The following is a 19,638-nucleotide window of genomic DNA, read 5'->3' on the forward strand; positions in this document are numbered from 1 at the left end:
ATCAGACCTGAAACAACATGTAGTGGGAATTCGGAAAGAGCGGGACATCATATAACCTGGGAGAGTTTAATCCTGACGTGCTTATTTCTTTGTTTGACGAGAAAATCTAAACTATTGTTACTAAACCCTTGCAGAGAAAAACCACATGATCAAAATCATGTCACTTCATAGGTGTGACATCATAGAGGGGGGACAGAGCAAGCTTCAAACAGGAAGGGAAGCACACGGTAAGATCAGTGACATAGCTTTTTTTCTGTTTTGATGTTAGGGTTATAAAGCTGCATAAATAATGCACTGTGCCAAACTGTGATGTAAATGTGCATACTATGGACTGGTGCATCAAAATATTAAAAAAAAGGCGATATTATGTTTCAATTTTATGATTGTCTTTTGTCCTGCTTTTACCAGCCATATCTAGCTGAAGTAGGACAACTTGGAGTAGCTAAAGTGGGACGGTCTTATAGGCTTTTCCAATGGAGGAAATACATCCCGTTTACATTAGCGACCCCTTGTACATTTTAGTCAGGGCTCTGGTTCTTGCAGTACTATATCCTGTTCATTTGTTTCTTCTCGTGCTTTTATTCAGACGGTTATTTGAATGAATTCAGACAAAATGGGACATGTGTTGCATTTCCATCTTCTGTAACCTATTTAGACATCTGTCCAACATTCTAGCCCAACCATCACATGATACGGTACATTCCTGAAATCCTCAGATGTTTCCTAATCACACATAATTGAAGTCAATACTCATCGGGGTACAATTAGTATTATAATATTGGTGTCCCAGTTGATCTAGCATGCTGTCCCAGTCTAGCAAATGTGAACTGAAAATACGGTTTTGACTCCATGTACGTAAATGGGTGTGTCATGCCTCCTGTGAATATGATATCAACATTTCCGTTTTTTTGTGTGATTAGGAAACATGCTGAGGATTTCAGAAATGTATCGTGTGATGGGGCTAATATGTTGGATAGATGTCTGAAGAGGTTACAGAAGACGGGCATTTTTTGCTTTTCCAACTTATTCTGAATTCTTCCTATTAGTCATAGTTATATCATATATATATCATATATATCATAGTTATACAGTTTTATCTATTGTTTGGATGGAAATGGATAGTGTTTCAACATGGTTATAACAATTGAATACAAACTAGTGTTGTGTATTCTTTTAAGGAAGTTGGCAACCATGTTGCACCCACACCAACTTGATGTAGCAAACGTCATTCAACTATTCGAAACAACTTTAAATATTTCATTGTGGTTGTAAAAAGTGCCCGTTATTGGTTACAGTGCCTGGTTGACTGTGACGCTTAGCCTCTGAGCAGAAAGCAGAAGTAATATGCGCTTGTTCATTGAGCAGCACTTTAGGGAGTGTGATTGTGTAATATCGGGTGTACAAGGTGGGAAACCTTGAATGATGTCAGGTGAGAAACGCCGAGGCAAATCCGAGTCAGCATGTGGGTCATTTGGAGGTGAGGCTGCCTGCTTCCTTGAGTTCAAGAAAAGTTCAGCCGAATAGTGTTAGGCAAATTAGCAGACAGCGACTGAGAAGAGAGGGGAAAAAACGGAGGGTAGTGAACGATGAGAACACGGAGGAGTCAACTTAGTTGTAAGGACGAGCCCAAATGACGAGTGAGGGTAGACAACTTTTAGGAAAATAGTTATAGGCTCGTGGAAGAATCAATTATGTTCATTAGCTCGCTAAAAAATACATAAGGTCCATTAAGGAGTTTAATAAACTTAATTATGTCATCCAATACGCACTTTTCTAATAGAGGCAGGCCGAGGCGCCAACGGGCTTGTGTTCGTTCCTCTCTCACAAATGTCCCGCTCTGTTTGGTGATGTCCGCGAAGGGTTAAATACGAAGCGAGTGTAGGTGGAGCCACATCCCAGCTGCTGTGCCTTGTCACATTCTGCAGAACATGATAGCTACGCAATTTGTGTGGGAGCGAATTCGGCTCCTCTCTAAATACAAACAACAAGAAGAACCGAATGTGTTGTGCGAATCAGGACGTTTTAAATGCAAGAAGGGCAGGATATGTAGCAAATCAAGTAGTCGTGCATTGGTGCTGCACGGTAGACTTAATAAGTGGATAGGCGGACAGACAGCAGGCTGATAGTGCACATAAATCAAGAGCGCAAACGGGACAATCGTACTTATCCCAGAGGACGAGTTGGAACTAAATACGGAATTTCATTCGGATTGATCAGCAGCTGATCTCTTTTGCCTTTTCTGATGTGGGTGAGGTGTCATTGAAATGGACTTGGACCCCTTGGCGTGATTTCAGGTATTATTGGAGTTTGTAGGGTATGTTATCTAGATTTCGATCTAGTTTACTATTTGAGCAAGGCCATTGAACTGATCCGATGAAGTTATTCCGGTCGGCTTTTCGATTAAACGAATCATTCGGCGCATTCCAAACCTCACTTTTGACATGACGTTGACTATTCTTTTGAACGATGTGTTAAAATTGAGCGTGGGTGAATATTCCATACAATTATTTTAGCTTTGTAGCGGATTGACTCTAAACAACTAGTGGACGCGAAACCTCAAGTGTCGTGTCTATGAACGGATTTATTCCCTTTATTTTGAATTTATTGCAGTTTTTACCCTTTTGCACAATCTACTGGTGGCAAACTGAAAACCACACGTCTGCTGCTCCTATTTTCGTGTGCCCAAATCGTTGCGCACAGCAGACGTTCTTTTTTTCTCTCTCTCTCCGGACAATAATCATCCCGCTTTCTCTCTACGTACGATGTATGAGAGTGTGGACGTCGTGGGACTGAATCCCAGCCCGAACCCGTTTTTAATGATGGATTACTACAACCAGAGCAGAGGATGTTTGATCCCAGAGAAAGGACTTGTGCCCGGAGCGCCCCATCACTACAGCACGTCCATCAGAAACCAACACTGGAACGGCTCGAATCACTGTAGGTGGCATTTTCACTTCCTCGTTCATTTCATTTCACTAATTGGCGAAGTTCACCGAAGCCCTTCACGTTCAACTGTGCCACTGTTTTTCTGAGCTAAATATTCCTGATATTTGTTCTCTGAAGTGTAGTGAATTATTGCGCTTTCATTTGTAACGGCTGACATTTTATTCCACATACAGCATACTATTAGGCCTATTAAATTCGTTTAAATCAGGTTAATAATAACTCGTTTAAATCTCATGTAGCCTATTAAATGGCAATTACTGTATTACTTACATCATAACCTTGCATTTAATTGACCCACGTTTGGATCCCTGCCTTCTATAACCCACGTTCAGCTTTTTGCAAGAATGTAAAGGTATCTCTATCGCAATGTAGCCTGCAGTAGCCTATAAAGCAGACAATGTTATCCAAGCCATTGGGTTTTGATTAATAACCACGAGGTTTTATCTAGGCATACCAAAGGTAATCAAATCAAACTTTCCTGCTGGCGTTATTGAGCGGCAGGTAACCTAGTGGTTAGAGCGTTGGGCCAGTAACGTTGCTAGATCGAATCCCTGAGCTGACAAGGTAAGCATCTGTCGTTCTGCCGCTGAACAAGGCAGTTAACCCACTGTTCCTAGGCTGTCATTGTAAATAAGAGTTTGTTCTTCACTGACTTGCCTCGTTAAAGAATTGGCTATAGATTTCATCTGGAGCAATGGAGATCACTTTATTGTGGCAACAAAGTATCATTTGAAGGGTCATTCCATTCTCTACCTCCGCTGGGGGTAACCTGCTGTGCCACTAGTGACAAAGCACACTGGGACTTGATGGTAGAAGTGGTCTGCTTGTTGATTACTGCCGAGTGACCGCAACAGCCTCTCATATCCCGAGAACGGATCGTTTCCTCAGTAAATCTGGACTATGTAAATGAGACCGTGTGCATTTCTCATCAGGGTATTGACAAATGCACCCGGGTCCCAGGGTTTGTCATATGAATATCCGTCCAGCCTGACCTGATTCTGTGTTTACTAAAAGCCATAAGGTTTGGACAGAGATGGGGATTAGACATTGAGAAACATATTGACAACGACACCAATCACAGACAGAAACTCCTCACAGGCTGCTGGTCTTGTTTGGGAGGTTACATCTCTACTAGGGTTAAGGCAATATAGCTCCTCGGGAACACAACACAGGCAGCAAAAGCCCTTACTGAGCTGTGGACTCCACCCTGTACGCCATTATTGTATCGGTCCAGTGAGCGGCTCTAGTAGTGGAATTGATTTGAACCATGTGAGCTAATATGCGAAAGGCTAGCTGAGGGGAAAACGAGGAAAAGACCTCTGATCCCAAGCTCTGGTACACGTTGTTGTGCTCATAGGAGTAGTGGGGAGAGGTCTGCCTTACTGCCTGGATGCGATGAAAAGTTTAGTGCCCAATGGGGGAAACTGAGGGGGGTTGGAGGGAGTCGCTGGGGGTGTACGTAACGTCCTTTGGTGTCATCACATGGCTTTGGAGGCTTATTGGATCACAGGTAACAACAAAAAAACTGCCATAGTAGTACAAGATTCTGTTTCTATTTGCGTGGGGATATATCTAAACCAAAGAGGGCTAGGATAGTCCAATGTCTGGTACACCTATCTCCATTATTCATCAGACGACCCTTCAGAAGCCCTCTCAACTCTGAGTACATTCAGTGCCATTTCCACTGCAGTGAAATCAGTCTAAAACTACTGCCTCTAAGAAACATGATCAGCTGCCACTTCGTCACCGTATTATATATGCACATGCTCCAAGTGAGCGGTGTTCTCTCTATCCAGCCATGTCAGTGAGTCGTGTTCATCATAAGGAACGACAACCGCAGTAGTAATCTGTTATTGTGTTTGAAGAACAATGCCAGGTCTCATCGACGGGTTCAAGCCGATTTAAATGCACGCGATTCCATTCCTGTCAAGAGGGCTGCTGCCGTCGGAATCCTTACAGCAGTTACTGGCTCATGCGTGAAGGAATGCGCATGGCCTTTTTCACGTGACTGTCACACACTGCACGGGGAGGGGGGTTGGTGGTGGGGTAAGGATGACACATGGGGAGGCTCCAGTCGCTGTGAGAGTACTCCGGCTGGACTCCATCTCTAAGGCTGTCATATGGCTTGTTGGGTTTGCGCGCCGACACCAGCCCACGGAGCAGAGCTTGAAGGACTTTTTTTATCGACCTATTGGCTCTAATCGCCTGTATTGGAGGGGGGTTGTTAACTGCTTGCCTAATCTGACTCGTGGTATTTAAGTCCTTTCCGAGTGGGGGGAATTTAGAAGAAAAAACAGATGGTGTTTTTGTTTTCCAACGTTAAGGACTGTAATAGCGGGAGCAATTTTGGGCAGGGCTAGTGAAGAGGGAATTAGTTTAAGGGGAAGAGTTCCAGTTTGCTTGTGAAGTGTAAACCCGTGCGGTTTCTCCCAGGGCTGAGGTCTTAAAGCGTCATACAGCGTAGCGAGACTGCCCTATAATTGTTTGTGCTGTTATTACAGCGCATGGAAACTGTGGCTGGTCTGTTTGGACGCAGCGATTGCCAAACGATTGCAGTGTTGGCTTTGCAAATGAGCTATGGATATTGTTTCCGCCCCTGACATACAAGCTGCACCTGGCAGCATGCACCAGGGTCTTGAAAGAGTTCATAAATAACGTTGCGTAAAAAGACGGCAGTTCCACTAAACCCCCAAAAAGCTGGTGTTTTGTGACACTGCAGTGTAGAGATGCTGAGCATAGCAACTGTGAGAAAATGGTCATCCAACCAAGCTTGTGGTAGAATGGATTCGCATTTTGAATCTGATGTTCTATATACTCTCAACGCAACATGTAAAGTGCTGGTCCCATATTTCATGAGCTGAAATAAAAGATCCCAGAAATTTCCCATTCGCACAAAAAGCTTCTTTCTCTCAACTTTTGTGCACCAATTTGTTTACATCCCTGTTAGTGAGCATTTCTCTGCCAAGATAATCCATCCAGCTGACAGGTGTGGCATATCAAGAAGCTGATTAAATAGCATGATCATGACACAGGTGCACCTTGTGCTGGGGACAAAAGGCCACTCTAAAATGTGCAGTTTTGTCACACTACACAATGCCACAGATGTCTCAAGTTTTGAATGAGCATGCAATTGGCATGCTGACTGCAGGAATGTCCACCAGAGCTGTTGCCAGATTTTAATGTTAATTTCTCTACTATAAGCTGCCTCCACTGTCGTTTTAGAGAATCAGGCAGTACATCCAACAGGCCTCACAGCCCCAGACCATGTGTATGGCGTCGTGTGGGAGAGCGGTTTTCTGATGTCAACGTTGTGAACAGAGTGCCCCATGGTGGCGCTGGGGTTATGGTATGGGCAGGCATAAGCTACAGACAACAAACACATGCATTTTATCGAAGGCAATTTGAATGCACACAGAGACAGTGACGAGATCCTGAGGCCCATTCATCCGCCACCATCACCTCATGTTTCAGCATGGTAATGCACAGCCCCATGTCGCAAGGATCTGTACACAATTCCTGGAAGCTGAAAATGTCCCGTTTTTTTCCATGGCCTGCATACTCACCAGACATGTCATCCATTGAGCATGTTTGGGATGCTCTGGATCGACATGTATGACAGTGTGTTCCAGTATCCAGCAACTTTGCACAGCCATTGAAAGGAGTGGGACAACATTCCACAGGCCACAATCAACAGCCTGATCAACTCTATGTGAAGGAGATGTGTGGCGCTGCAAGACGCAAATGGTGGTCACACCAGATACTGACTGGATTTCTGATCCACGCCCCTACCTTATTTTTTATTTTTTTAAAGGTATCTTTGACCAGCAGATGCACATCTGTATTCCCAGTCATCTGAAATCCTTAAATTTGGGCCTAATCAATTGATTTCAATTGACTGATTTCCTCATATGAACTGTAAGTTAGTAAAATGTTGTCTATTTTTGTTCAGTATAGATTAGTTTACTGTAAATCACTGGTCATGTGCTTGAGGTTGTGTTCTTTCACTAGAATACTGCAGGCCTTTTGCTACCCTACCATTTTGAACCTCAGCATTTGCTCTTTGTGTCAATGCCATGTCCCTATATATTTTCTGCATACTCTTTCATGTCCATACTCCTCGAGTACCTTTTAGTGCTTTTATGGACAGGGTCTTTTTCCCTTGAGACTGTGTGGACTTGAACCGGATGGGACAGGCTAGATGGATGGACAGGCCTGCGTTGGGCAAGGTCCCCTGTTTTAACAGGGTAAGCAGCAGACACGGTCTCACGTGCGTCTGCCTGCTCCCGTCAGCCCCTACAGACAGTGATTTAGTGGCCCTGCCGGACGGCTGAAAGCCGAGAGCGCAGTGTTCCACAGAACGACGCCCGCTTTCACCTTCAGGTGCACATCAATAACCTGCTTTGTCATCAAGGTATGTTTGTAATGGCGCGGGGGTGAAGGGAGTTCAGTGCCATGCCTGGGAAAGGCCGCGAGGCAGCATTTCACAACCTGCCATCACTCGCCTTCTCAAATGGCACCCTGTTGTCAACCTTCAAAGCAGTCATCGCTTTAATGCGATGCATCATTTACCAAACACAGACGCCTCTCTTAACCAGGTTACCAGTGGCATCCGGGTCACCGCGCGTTATTGTTTATTTTATTTAAAGGAGCTAAATGTGTGTGGCTCGTCACCTTGAGTATTGGCACTCGGCACTGTACATGTTTCACGTACACACAAAAAAAACAGCGCTGACTTCAAGGGTTTTATTTGCTGTGGGCGGCACATACAAAAAATCTTTAGACCTCAGTCATGAGGGAAATTCAGCATATTTGTGCGGAGATTGTGTGTTGATGCTCACAACCTCACCCTTGGAGACAGCAACAGACTCCGGCTTGTTTGCAGAGAGAACTAGCCAGGGGCATTGGTCAGAGTACTGTACGCGAGCTGGGTTTGACGCTAAATCCTCAGACAAGGGTGGGTTGCGCTGCAAAGCCCACTCCGATGAACAAAGCAAAGCGGACAGAAAGGATTCAGCCAGTGTCATCCATTCACTAGAGCTTAAGGGAGACTGGTAATTGCAGACATTGTGACTAGTGGCAGTAATCTCACTATCGATAATGACGTTCTCCCTCTGTCCCCCCCCACTATAGACAGACGGACAGACAGACAGACGGTTTGAAATGGCTTAGGTTAGGGTGGTTCTACTTTAAAATATTCATAGCCTCTTTATTTAAATCAATTCTGGGTATATGAAGGCAGCCAAGCGTCAGGCTGTCAGAAATTGAGCCGGCTTGTTGTAATCACTTCTTTACTTATCTCTGCAGATGGTTTGTTCGCCATGTGCTCCGCTTGGCTGGCTACACAGCAAATTGAGAAGAGCTCCCGGTCTCTCTCAATAACTCTCTCCCCGCCACCCTCTTCGTGTCTCATCCACACCCCCTCATAATAGAACGTGCATGAATTAATTGAGGTATCGAACCGAGGACATTTATCACCCCAGATTTCATCTAGCAGGTGTTCTCATTCCCAAAGTTGTTCTCTTTTTCCGCCTGTTCCATGGTTGCATTCTTCAGCATGCTGCCTAGGTGGTAATCTAGAACCTCTCGGTCTGGAATTATTCGTCTTTAGGCTGTCCTCATTTGTTTCTTATTTGACACTAGTTTCCTGTTCATGTGCTCCCTGTACATGGAGTTATTACAAGGAAAGTAATCTTATTTCATCAGAAACTGCATAATTCTCTCCACTTGCAGCAGGGTGAAAGCCCCCCCACAAACTCTATCCCTTTGACGCAAAGCAAGATGGCCGTCTGGCGTCTGCCAATTGCCATGCCCTCTGGTCCTCCTCTGGAGAGTCTGCATGTTGCTACATCATCACACGGAGAGCCAGCCAACTGTGTACGTCTCAGGTTGTATGTCTCCACACAATGGAATGCCCTCCTATTTAGAGAGCGGGACATCCGTACCAAATGCCGCGAATAGCCCAGAAAATGGGGCAAAGGTTAGCACGCTAAAAATAATGGCAGTATTCCTGCATCTGCGACAGAGAGAGTTGCTGTCACCAAAAGTGAGTTTTAATCTCTCGCCAAAATGGGCACTCAGGAGGAACTTATAATAAGTCTACATTATGGAGTTCGTATACTGCTCTTACATTTAAAAAAATAAAATAAAGGTCATATCAAATAACCACAATCTATTTTATTTCTTCTCATGAAAGTGTATCCGTCTCATTTTCTGCACCAGGCCCTAGTTTTAATAACAGGGGGCCAACCCGTGCCTGAGCACAAAAAGAAACGAGCCATTGAGTCTCTGTGGCCCAGATGATCTCATTGCGGTTACAGAAGCTGGTTCCTTATTTGCTCTGCCGTCACAATAGTGTTGTCTGTGTTTTGTAAGGCTGTGTCTAGACTTGACAGTTCACGCAGCTTTAGTATTCTGATCATAGAGTTCTGATCATGGAATTCCGAACGCTACACCTACATTTAAATGTCTACTGTGTCTACAGCGTGTCCGGATTCCCTTTTCCCGCGGTATATTCAAATGCCAGTATGCATTCTACAAATGGTGTAATTGGCTAAATATGCTAATAACAAAACATCATCTGATGGCAGTAGCTATCAGTAGCTACTGTAGCTAGCTAGCAAGCAACGCTAAAGGGATTGCAAACGGGTTAGCATAAGTCCAGCAAACACATTTCTCACACTCTGGGAATGTATTTCCTCCAACGTTATAATGAAAAGTAGGGATGCACGATATATCGGTGAACATAACGGAATTGCCGATATTCACAAAAAATTACAGAATCAGTATTGGCCGATGTCTAGTTTAACGCCCGGTGTGCAAAACTGATGTCAAAGCTGACGTGTATACCTATATAACGAAGGTACATGACGTAATGACGCCACGTAAAATTGTGCGCTATACGTGCAACACAGCATTCCTAACCTAGACCACAATGTCTGCTGCAAGGATCGAGCAGTCAACAAGTCAAGCAGTTATTTGAAAAAGTAACAACATTTCAGCGAGACAACTCAAAGGTGAAATCCATTAAAGCCAAGATAATGGAATTCATTGCCCTTGACAATCAATCGTTCTCTGTCGTGGGTGATGTTGGCTTTCGCTGACTGGTCGAGCACCGCTATTTTTCCGATGTTGCCCTACCGGAGTTACACAGTAGTAGCATTACTGCTATTAGCTTCATGACATATATACTATGAAACGCTGTTTGGTTCTTTGCGTGTCAAAAAAGATACAGCAGCACTGTCAAAGCTGTACAAAAAACAAAAAAGTCAGCAAACAAGCAAACACTGGCCATGAACGATGTGTTTACAATACCGCGTTGGTAATAAAGCATTTTTTCAACCGCAACTTCTGGGGTAGCTAGATTTGCTTGGTACCTAGCTATCACCAGTACAACCAGCCTGAAAACAATGACCAGTGAAAACTGCAGTCATGTTCATTATTCTTAGCAATGATTTAGGAATCCTTGTGAGTAAGTATTAGCTAGGTTGCCACTTGTCAAGTTGTTCGCCTATTGAAATTGAACTTCAGTTCATGAAAATAAATAGCTAGTCAGCAACTTAACCCTGTTGCCCAAAGCGAACGTTATAAGCAGTTAGCTAGTTTCGGGCTATGGGTTGTGAAGCTAGCCACAATAAGGATTAGGCACAATAGTGGAATTTGCGGTTTGCCTTCAAAATAAAAGTATGTCATTGACAGTGATGCAAATTAATACAAATAGTAGAATTATGTCATACTTTTATTTTGAAGATTAACCGCAAAGTCCACTATTTTGGCTAATCCTTATTGTGGCTAGCTTCACATAGATGGTCCGACCACCATTAATCAACTAAGAACTGTCTTATAAATTAGTTATTTTAGATGATGACACCAAGCTCTATAGTTAGCTAGCTAACTATAGCTACTGAAACGGATGTCTTTTTGCTGTGTTTTTGGGGAAGAACATTGTTTGCATTCATGAGCTAGCTAGCTTTTTTTGTGACCAGCACTGTAGGTGCGCGAGACAACTTTACCAGCATCGTAGCATACGTATTGATGAATCGTTGTGACATATGTAATACGAGTGATAGTATAATCAATGTGTAATAACTACGTAAAACATTTATGAATGCTTTAAATTATTATATGACGTGCAATCATATTCAGGTCCTGATAGTTCAACAAGCTTATTTGACATGTTAAATAGTATCTTTGACACGCAAAGACCCAATCGCGTTCCATAGAAATCCTGGTTTGGGATGAAACGACTGAACAAATGAACAACGGAACAGCACAGCAAGTAAGTGAAAGAAATAGGTTCTGATGAAGTTTTACTGGTAATGGGGACATACGTAAATGCCAACAAAATAGCTTTTTGGTGTGTGTAACCTTTATTTAACTTGGCAAGTCAGTTAAGTACAAATTCTTATTTAAAATGACAGCCTACCCCGGACGATGCTGACCCAATTGTGCGCCGCCCTATGGGACTCCCAATCACGGCAGAATGTGATACAGCCTGGATTCGAACCAGGGACTGTAGTGACGCCTCTTGCACTGAGATGCAGTGCCGTAGACTGCTGCGTCCATTTGTGTTAACTATTTAACTGTACTAGAATGCTTAAAAGGTCGCTGAAATATTTATATATTTGGTATCGTTTTTTTTGGCAAGGAAATATCAGATATCGGTATCGGCCCAAAAATGTCATATTGGTGCATCACTACTGAAAAGGTGTCTTTCTGTCCCAAAACATACGTTTTCTGGAGACTTGTGGGAGGATTGCTGATGACGTCACCCACTGTATGCGCTTTCGGTAGCCTGATTGTATCCTGACTGAGGAGAATCCGCACGGAGTGGTCAGCCAGATCTGAACACAATCAGTCCACAAAGCGACTTTTGTTCATCTAGACCCTTCTTTTCAATGCGATCTTCATATTCTGATAGCAGAAGACGAATGTACAGTGCATTCGGAAAATATTCAGACCCCTTGACTTGTTCTTCATTTGTTACATTACAGCCTTATTCTAAAATGGATGAACGTTTTTTCCCCCCCTCATCAATCAACACACAATATCTCATAATAACAAATCAAAGGAGGTTTTTAGAAATGTATGCAAATGTGTCACATTTACATAAATTGGCAGTGATTACAGCCTTGTCTTGTGTATGATGCTACTGTACAAGCTTGACACGCCTGTATTTGGGGAGTTTCTCAAATTATTCTCTGCAGATCCTCTCAAGCTCTGTCAGGTTGGATGGGGAGCATCGCTGCACAGCTATTTTCCGGTCTCGCCAGAGATGTTCAAAACGAGTTCAAGTCTGGGCTCTGGCTGGGCCACTCAAGGACATTCAGAGTCCTGCGTTGTCTTGGCTGTGTGCTTACGGTCATTGTCCTGTTGGAAGGTGAACCTTCGCCCCCAGTCGGAGGTCCTGAGCAGTCTGGAGCAGGTTTTCATCAAGGATCTCTCTGTACTTTGCTCTGTTCATCTTTCCCTCGATCCTCGCTAGTCTCCCAGTCCCTGCCGCTGAAAACATCCCCACAGCATAATGCTGCCATCACCATGCTTGGGGCCTCAACTTCTTCCATTTAAGAATGATGGAGGCCACTGTGTTCTTTGGGACCTTCAATGCTGCAGACATGTTTTGCTACCCTTCCCCAGATATGTGCTTCGACACAATCCTGTCTTAGAGCTCTACGTGCTATTCCTTCAACCTCATGGCTTGGTTTTTGCTCTGCCATGCACTGTCAACTGTGGGACCTTACATACTTTCCAAAGTATGCCAAATCAATTGAATTTACCACAGATGGACTCCAATTAAGCTGTGGAAACATCTCAAGGATGATCAATGGAAACAAGATGCACCTGAGCTCAATTTCCAGCAAAGGGTCTGAATACTTATGTAAAAGTATTTTCCGCTTTGTCATTATGGGATAATTGTGTGTACCTTGAATGTCTTATTTAATCCATTTTAGGATAATGCTGTAACGTAACAAAATGTGGAAAGTCAAGGGGTCTGAATACCGTCCAAATGCATTGTAGATACCTCCCTCCCATTCCTCCAGCCAAATCACAGGTAGGCTTCTGCAAATATGATCATCTCAGCCGTTCTATGCAGTGTTTTATTATACATTGTGAAGTTAAATGCTACATGTGTTGTATTGAGTAGAAGTGTGAATATCAGTGACAGGTAGCACATACCGTTTAGAAAACCGGAACAAGCGTCTGGGAGATGGAGCAAACTGGACGCCCAAGCCCCCCCCCCCCCCCCCCCCCCCGTGTTATCGCGATACTAGGCCTGGTACCAGGATCGTTAGTAAAATGTTGGTATCGTGACACCACTAGTAGTGGTGATAGTAGTTGTGGAGATATTATAGTAGGTTAGCAGTAATGCTATATAGAGATACCCCATCTCCTGAAGAAGCGTAATATCCAGGCTAAAGCTCACTGCTTCACAGTCCAGTTTCTGGCTATGGGCCTTGATAGGATTACAGTCACCGACGGCTATTTCTCCCCTGGAGACATTTCCGACAGACAATGTTCAGTGAAAGAGGAGAAACGGCACCCCCGGGGATTTCTAGCCTACAGCTCCCAGTGTTTTGACATTTCAGACAGACATATGAAATATCTAAATGGCTATGACTGTCCCTTCCTCATTTTAGGCCACCTTTTTTTTATTTAATCGACTGGCTGTTGTCTTAGATCTGAGAGAAAATGGAAATGTGCGTGTGTGCCGTCTACGCAGTGGGGAGTCCGGCTGTGTTACTTCAGGGGGGATTTCTCAGGAACCTGACGGAAGCTTTTTTTTGTAGGCTAAAAAAGGTGGAGGGCAGAGAAAAGTGACATGGCATTTAGGTATTTGTTGCTCACGGGAGAGAATAGCTTTTGATATGGTTCTGTTTGGACTTTTATTTCGCTATTATGCTGTTCCGTTGTAGGCAAACAAACACCTCGCTGTTAAGCAACACAATCTCCGATGTTCCCATATAACTGAAGTGTTGCCCAATGATCGTCTCACAAAGTGCGGAAAGTACAGTGTACCCATCCACAAATATGTGAGTAATGCTTGTGGGCACATCAAGACCAGAACTGAGAGAGTGCAGTACTGCACAGCGTAACACCGATCGTATCAGTGGTTAAGGAAACACTCTTACTACAGGAGTCTACTTTTCCTCTTCTCGCCACCCGAGGATGTGACTAAACGGAGGTCGGTGACACATTTGAAACTGTAGTGACCGAGCCACCACACTGCGTAGACTAGTTGCTCTCTGTACTGGAGTGTAGTCCCCGCTGCTTCCGCGTAACAGACGCAGTTCTCTATTCCCTCATACCGTACGCGTGAAACCTTTTTGCACAGACGCGGCTGATGCCCAACGCCGATGGATTACTCTGTCAGCACCCTGAGCGGCGAGGTTTCACTTGGAGAAAAGGGGCTGCTGGAGCTGGCATTTTCAAACCCTCATCCCTCTGGAGCAGTCGCACGGTTTAATGTCATTTTTGGCTCCTGGTATTTTTCCCTTCTTCTTTGAACAAAACCAAGAGACTGGGTTGAGAGACAGAGAGGGAGCGAGGGAGGGAGGAAGAGAGTGAGAGCTGAGGCTTTGCTAGAAGGACTCATTATTTGTGGGCTCTATGTTTCGCCTGATGGAGACTTGGCCTGGAACCAGTTTTCTGTGAAACAGGCCCGTTGGCAAATTGAGTCTGGTACAGAATGACCTATATGCCCGTCCTATTTAGCGGCATTACACTGTTGCCAATGTTTATATTCATCCGCCTTTCCCACCCTCCCCCACCCTCTTCACGTTCTCTCCTGTGACATATGGAGCCAAAGCCCCACACAATCCTAATGACCCGGCAGCGACTGTTGATTCTACCCTTCCCACAAAGAGCCCTCCGATTAGGGCAGTTTCCATCCCCACTGCTCCACAATTTGGAAACCGCGTCCATGTTGCCCCAAAATGGAGGACGATACCGGCATACAATAGCTGTGCAGAGTGAAGCGAGAGCCGCTGACTGGCTGCCCACGTGAAGTCCTTGAACCGTCGCTTGTCGCCGAAGGGTGTGTTGCTATGCGTGCCGTCTGCATGGCTGCCTAAATTCTCTCTGTGGTGAAATCCTCTGTGTGAATTATGGATTGGGTGTAATGCAGCGATTAGCCCCCCGCAAACTTCCTGCTGCGCTGTTGTCGGTGCGAAGGTGACCAACCAGGTGTCTGCAGCAGGATGCAAGAGACAGGAACTCCCTGGGCCACAGATAAAAGGTTAGGGTAAGACCAGCTCTGAAGCCCCCGTAACTGTCCTTCGCACCTCGCCCTACATCCACGGCTAAGACGTGCAGAGGTAGACCGAGGTAAGGAATATAGGCTGGTTCGTCCATGCTCCACTTTTCTCCTAAATCCCAAAGAGAGAAAGAGATGCCACCAAAGTCCAGTAGGTGGCAAGGCCTTATCTGTGTTGAAGGCCACTAGGAGTACCTCTCATCATGTCAAGAGGAACGCTATTAACTAACCTCTCCTTTTTGTACAACATAGAGAAAACAAGGCGCATGGAATCATGGTCAGCCGAGTGTCCCGATAGATGGAGAAGAGGGTCTGGATTCCCCTGGGAAAGCCTACCTGTACTCCACTAGGCACAGCCACACAGAGCCCTCTCTTCAGAAGCCTGATCAACCTGCTTCTTCCCCTGACATGGCCTACTTTTGAGCCTGGTTGTGAAGCAGCCAGTCGACTCAGCGGAGGCTCCTTGATACCACTACGCTCTGCTGGAGGTGGACCAGTGCACTTCTGTGCAGAGGCATAATAGCTGCATTAGCATTCGCTATCCCCTCAGGTCATCGCTTTTTTAATGTTCAGTCCTATTTCTATCTCTTTCTTTCGGTTTTCTCATTCTCTCGCTCTCTCTGTTTCTTCCTCTCTGTTTCTCTCTCTCCGTTGACTTTCCTCCATCCTCTCTGTTGCCAACTGCTCTCTTCCTCTGCCTCTCTCGTGCCCTATCCTGTCAGCTCCCGCCTCTCAACCCTGTCGGCAGGGCTCTTTAAAAAAAAAAAAATCGTATTCATAAGACTCACGTTCGTATTGTCCCCCCCCATATCCTCATTAGATTACACCAGGATTTGTGTAGTACGAAAGGTTGTCTGTCCTATCCTGTAGCTTAGCATAGAAACGAGTGTCTCTACCTAGCCTATACTACACTGCCTGCATCCCATTCTCTCCTACTGTGCCATGATTTCTGGAAAGCTCCCGCTCTGTGAATAAGGCACTGGGGAGGCTTGCGTTATGGATGGGCCACTTAGCTTAATTGACAGTTAACTGGGAAGGTCCTGGGTGCTCAGGTGTAGTCGCTACGCGGCCGGCCGCAGCCTCAGGTTACCACCCAGTTCACTCTTCACACACTATACACAGTCCATTAAACACACACACACATACATACGCAGACACACAAACGCACACATGCAAACTGCCTCCACATGAGGCTGCCAGGGGGAGAGAGGATCAGGGGAATATCATAGTCTCATAGCACTGACTAGTACCAGTGGATATGCTGGTGGCCAGCCATGTCAGAGGAAATCTAGCAGTGTGTGTGTGTTACAGCCATGATTACATGGCTCCCCTCAGGCTGTTTGTGGAAAGGTCAGGGACCCATGCAGGAAATGAGTGTCTGCAGAGAGAGTGGATTGCTTTTCTGTTCTATGCATACTGACACACACACTACTAGGAAAAAACAAAATTAACACTGACAGACAAACGCTTAACGTCCTTCATTAAATTCTGGAAACATCCCTGTCATATCCCCCCAGGCAGGAATAGTTGTCTGGCTACCCAGACTCATTGCTCTGGGCAAACGCCACACCCACGGACGTTAGTTTCCTCTCTGAAGTGAGTCTGGATCGGAGTAACCTCCCTGACCCTTCACTGAAAGCGAACACGTTCGGGTCCGTCTGGCTGGTCCAGAAGCCGGTAGGTTGGGCCAGAACACACGTGGGTAAAGTGGCGGTTTGACAATCTGTCACTGGCTTTCATACTGTGATTGGTTAGAGACGATCCCGCCTCACTTTGTTTTGTGCCACGCCCCTCGTGCCTCTCGTCACCCACCACAAACGGCTTCAAGTGACGACAGTCTCGGACTAATTCGGTGTGAGTCGTCAGGCTAAGGGAATGGGATGACATTTGGGACTATGTCCCTTTTTTGGGACAATGTCCCTTTTTCCACGTTAGCGTTAGCGACCTGTGCTAAAGACAAATGAGTCTGTACTCCCCTAGCTCGGCCCAAATCCGCTGCTAAAGAGCCCCCTCACTCGGCTGGGCAGACAGCTGAATCAAATGTGTGTCACCGGTCATCATTAGGGGGAATGAGGAGGAGGCTGACCTGAGGGCAGCTGTACTCTGCTCCTCCACGATGACATAGCCTATAGCGAGGTGGCTAGGGTTCACATACAAAACGATGCTCTGTTGCTAGGTCTGTGCTGTCCGTCTTTTGGTGTTCTGTGCGGTCATGTACGGTTTAGTTTTTTTTTTAAACGACCGCGTGTGCTGCTGCTTTTAACTTGCCGTAAAGTCCTCTGGGAGACAGTTGACATATTAAGTATAGTGAGACAGCCTATGCCAGTGCTATGTCCCAACCAATCCGACCCCCGTCGTTAGCCATGGACACACAAACACGACTCAACAGCTGTTCCCTGTTGTAGTGTTTCTGTGTTAAGTGAGAATTGGATGTTAATCACTAAAGGAGGCTCTTAATTAACCCCTTCTGGTGACTTACTAACCTGTTATAGCCCCCGATCACACACTGGCGCCCGCCTGACTGCATGCTAACGGGGGCTCCAGAGTGGCGCAGCGGTCTAAGGCACTGCATCTCAGTGCTAGAGGCGTCACTACAGACCCTGGTTCAATTCCAGGCTGTATCACAACCGTCCGTCATTGGGAGTCCCATTGGGCAGCGCACGATTGGCCCAGCGTCGTCCGGGTTACGGTTTGGCCGGGGTAGGCCGTTATTGTGAATGAGAATTTGTTCTTAACTGACTTGCCTAGTTAAATAAAGGTTAGATTTTTAAAAAACTGGCTACTGACAGGATAATTACACAGTCACCGTCTCTCTCCTGTCTTAACCCACCACCCACTCCTCAAGACACGTGGGTTGTCTTTGGATTTACCACAGCAATTATGGTATGCTTTTAGCCTGAACGTGCACCTGACATTGTACTTGAGGTAATTTATGTAGGGACTGTTTCTGTACATTTTTTTTCCCTGTGCTGTCCAACACTGGCCAGTACAGGAATGTGAACCATCGTCTAGCTGCGACATCTATGAAGGTAGAACGTACATGAATGACAGTTGGAATTATTAGGGTTAAAATCACTTTGACAAGTGTTTTGAAGTGATCGCCGTTATCTGAAGTCGGAGATGGAAACGAGATGATCCGGTCGCAATGCTGTACACACGTCAGTCAGTCATGCGCACACACCTAATCCTCCCCCTCATTCCTAATTGGAATGTATCACTCCTCACCTCTCCACCTGATGGCTGATGTGTGGTGAACATTCTGGCACAAAAATGGTCGCCGTGCATCACCCAGGTCAGTCCCGCACTTTGGTGGTGGAGGAGGTGAGTTTCTCCCTCACTATGTAAAGCGCTTTGTCTACCTCAGTTGGTAGAGAAGCACTATATATATCCAATCAATTATTACTAAGTTGATTAACCGTTGCGGAGATCAAATGGTGGTAATCCTCTCCCCTGTAAAAGACTATTGTCTTCTACGCAGAGGGAGAGAAATAAGAGGTTGAGCGAGGCGGGGAGTTTTAGTTTAACATGACAACGCCTGATTTCAGCAACCCACTCCTTTGCTACTGACTCTCTCTGTTTTCTCTCAATCCCTTGTTCGCCCATCCCCTCATAACCCTCCCCTACCTCTCCAAGTCCACTTCACCTCCCCCTGCATATATTTACGGTCCACTTCCTCTAGTGTTGAATATGCATTTGAGAACAGAGGGCTGAATAAATGCCTGTCACAATGGATTAGGCCCTATCGGTGTGCAGATAACCTCTGGCGAGAGCAAACACACAGGTGTGTTTGAACTTCTGCCAGCCCTCAGACGTGAGCACCCCGTCACCGTGTGTGGTGTTGGGCTAATGCAGGTCATTAGCCCTAGTTAATATACAAAATAACTGAAGGGTGTCGGCGCACAAACGTGCCTTTCGTGGCATGGTAAATCCATCGAGATTCTTCTCTCTATTATTGATTTAAAAAGTCTTTGAAAACCACTATTGAGTGAGTGCTTCGCTCATCGTTGTTGATAGCTGGTATTTGAGGTGATTCAGTACCCTGTTTGCTTTTGAAGACTGAGAACTTTGGAGTGGGAACGTGTTTTGGTGTTTTCTAGTGTACTGTATAGTACAAACTGCAGAATACAGAGTCAGTCCAGCCACACACTGAAGGCATCTCCAGACCTGACCTTGACAGCACTACCATGCGATGCCCCACCATGCCCCATGTCCGCTGGCACAGGCCTTGTGTCTGCAGCTGCACATCAGAGAGAGAGAGCGTGAGACACACACTCTTACATAATTCCACCCAGTTAACACATCCTTTACAAAGAGGGATCCTCTCAATGTTTGATGCAGCACTTTCACACTTTGACACCGTTCTCCTTTTAAAAGCTGGGTTTGTTCAGACATCAGCCTAATTCACGGTTGCGCATAACGGTCCTTAGTGTAGGATTACAGTC

At 45.4% G+C, this 19,638-nt stretch overlaps 1 protein-coding gene across 6 annotated transcripts in view; it reads left to right on the forward strand.

Moving 5' to 3' along the window:
• LOC129860364 (retinoic acid receptor alpha-like) overlaps positions 1–19,638 on the forward strand; it is a 221,807-nt gene that overhangs the window by 164,911 nt on the left and 37,258 nt on the right. The window contains exon 1 of one of the 6 annotated variants that reach the window (XM_055930703.1): positions 1,895–2,937. The exons of 3 other annotated variants lie outside the window; for them this stretch is intronic. In XM_055930703.1, the coding sequence (XP_055786678.1) occupies positions 2,763–2,937 (175 nt within the window). In that variant the 5' untranslated portion in view covers positions 1,895–2,762. Of the gene's footprint in view, positions 1–1,894; positions 2,938–19,638 lie in introns of those variants that run through there. 2 more of the 6 variants (XM_055930706.1, XM_055930708.1) reach the window with 2 other exon arrangements.

Source organism: Salvelinus fontinalis, chromosome 8 (genome assembly GCF_029448725.1).
Source record: "Salvelinus fontinalis isolate EN_2023a chromosome 8, ASM2944872v1, whole genome shotgun sequence".
Taxonomy (NCBI): domain Eukaryota; kingdom Metazoa; phylum Chordata; class Actinopteri; order Salmoniformes; family Salmonidae; genus Salvelinus; species Salvelinus fontinalis.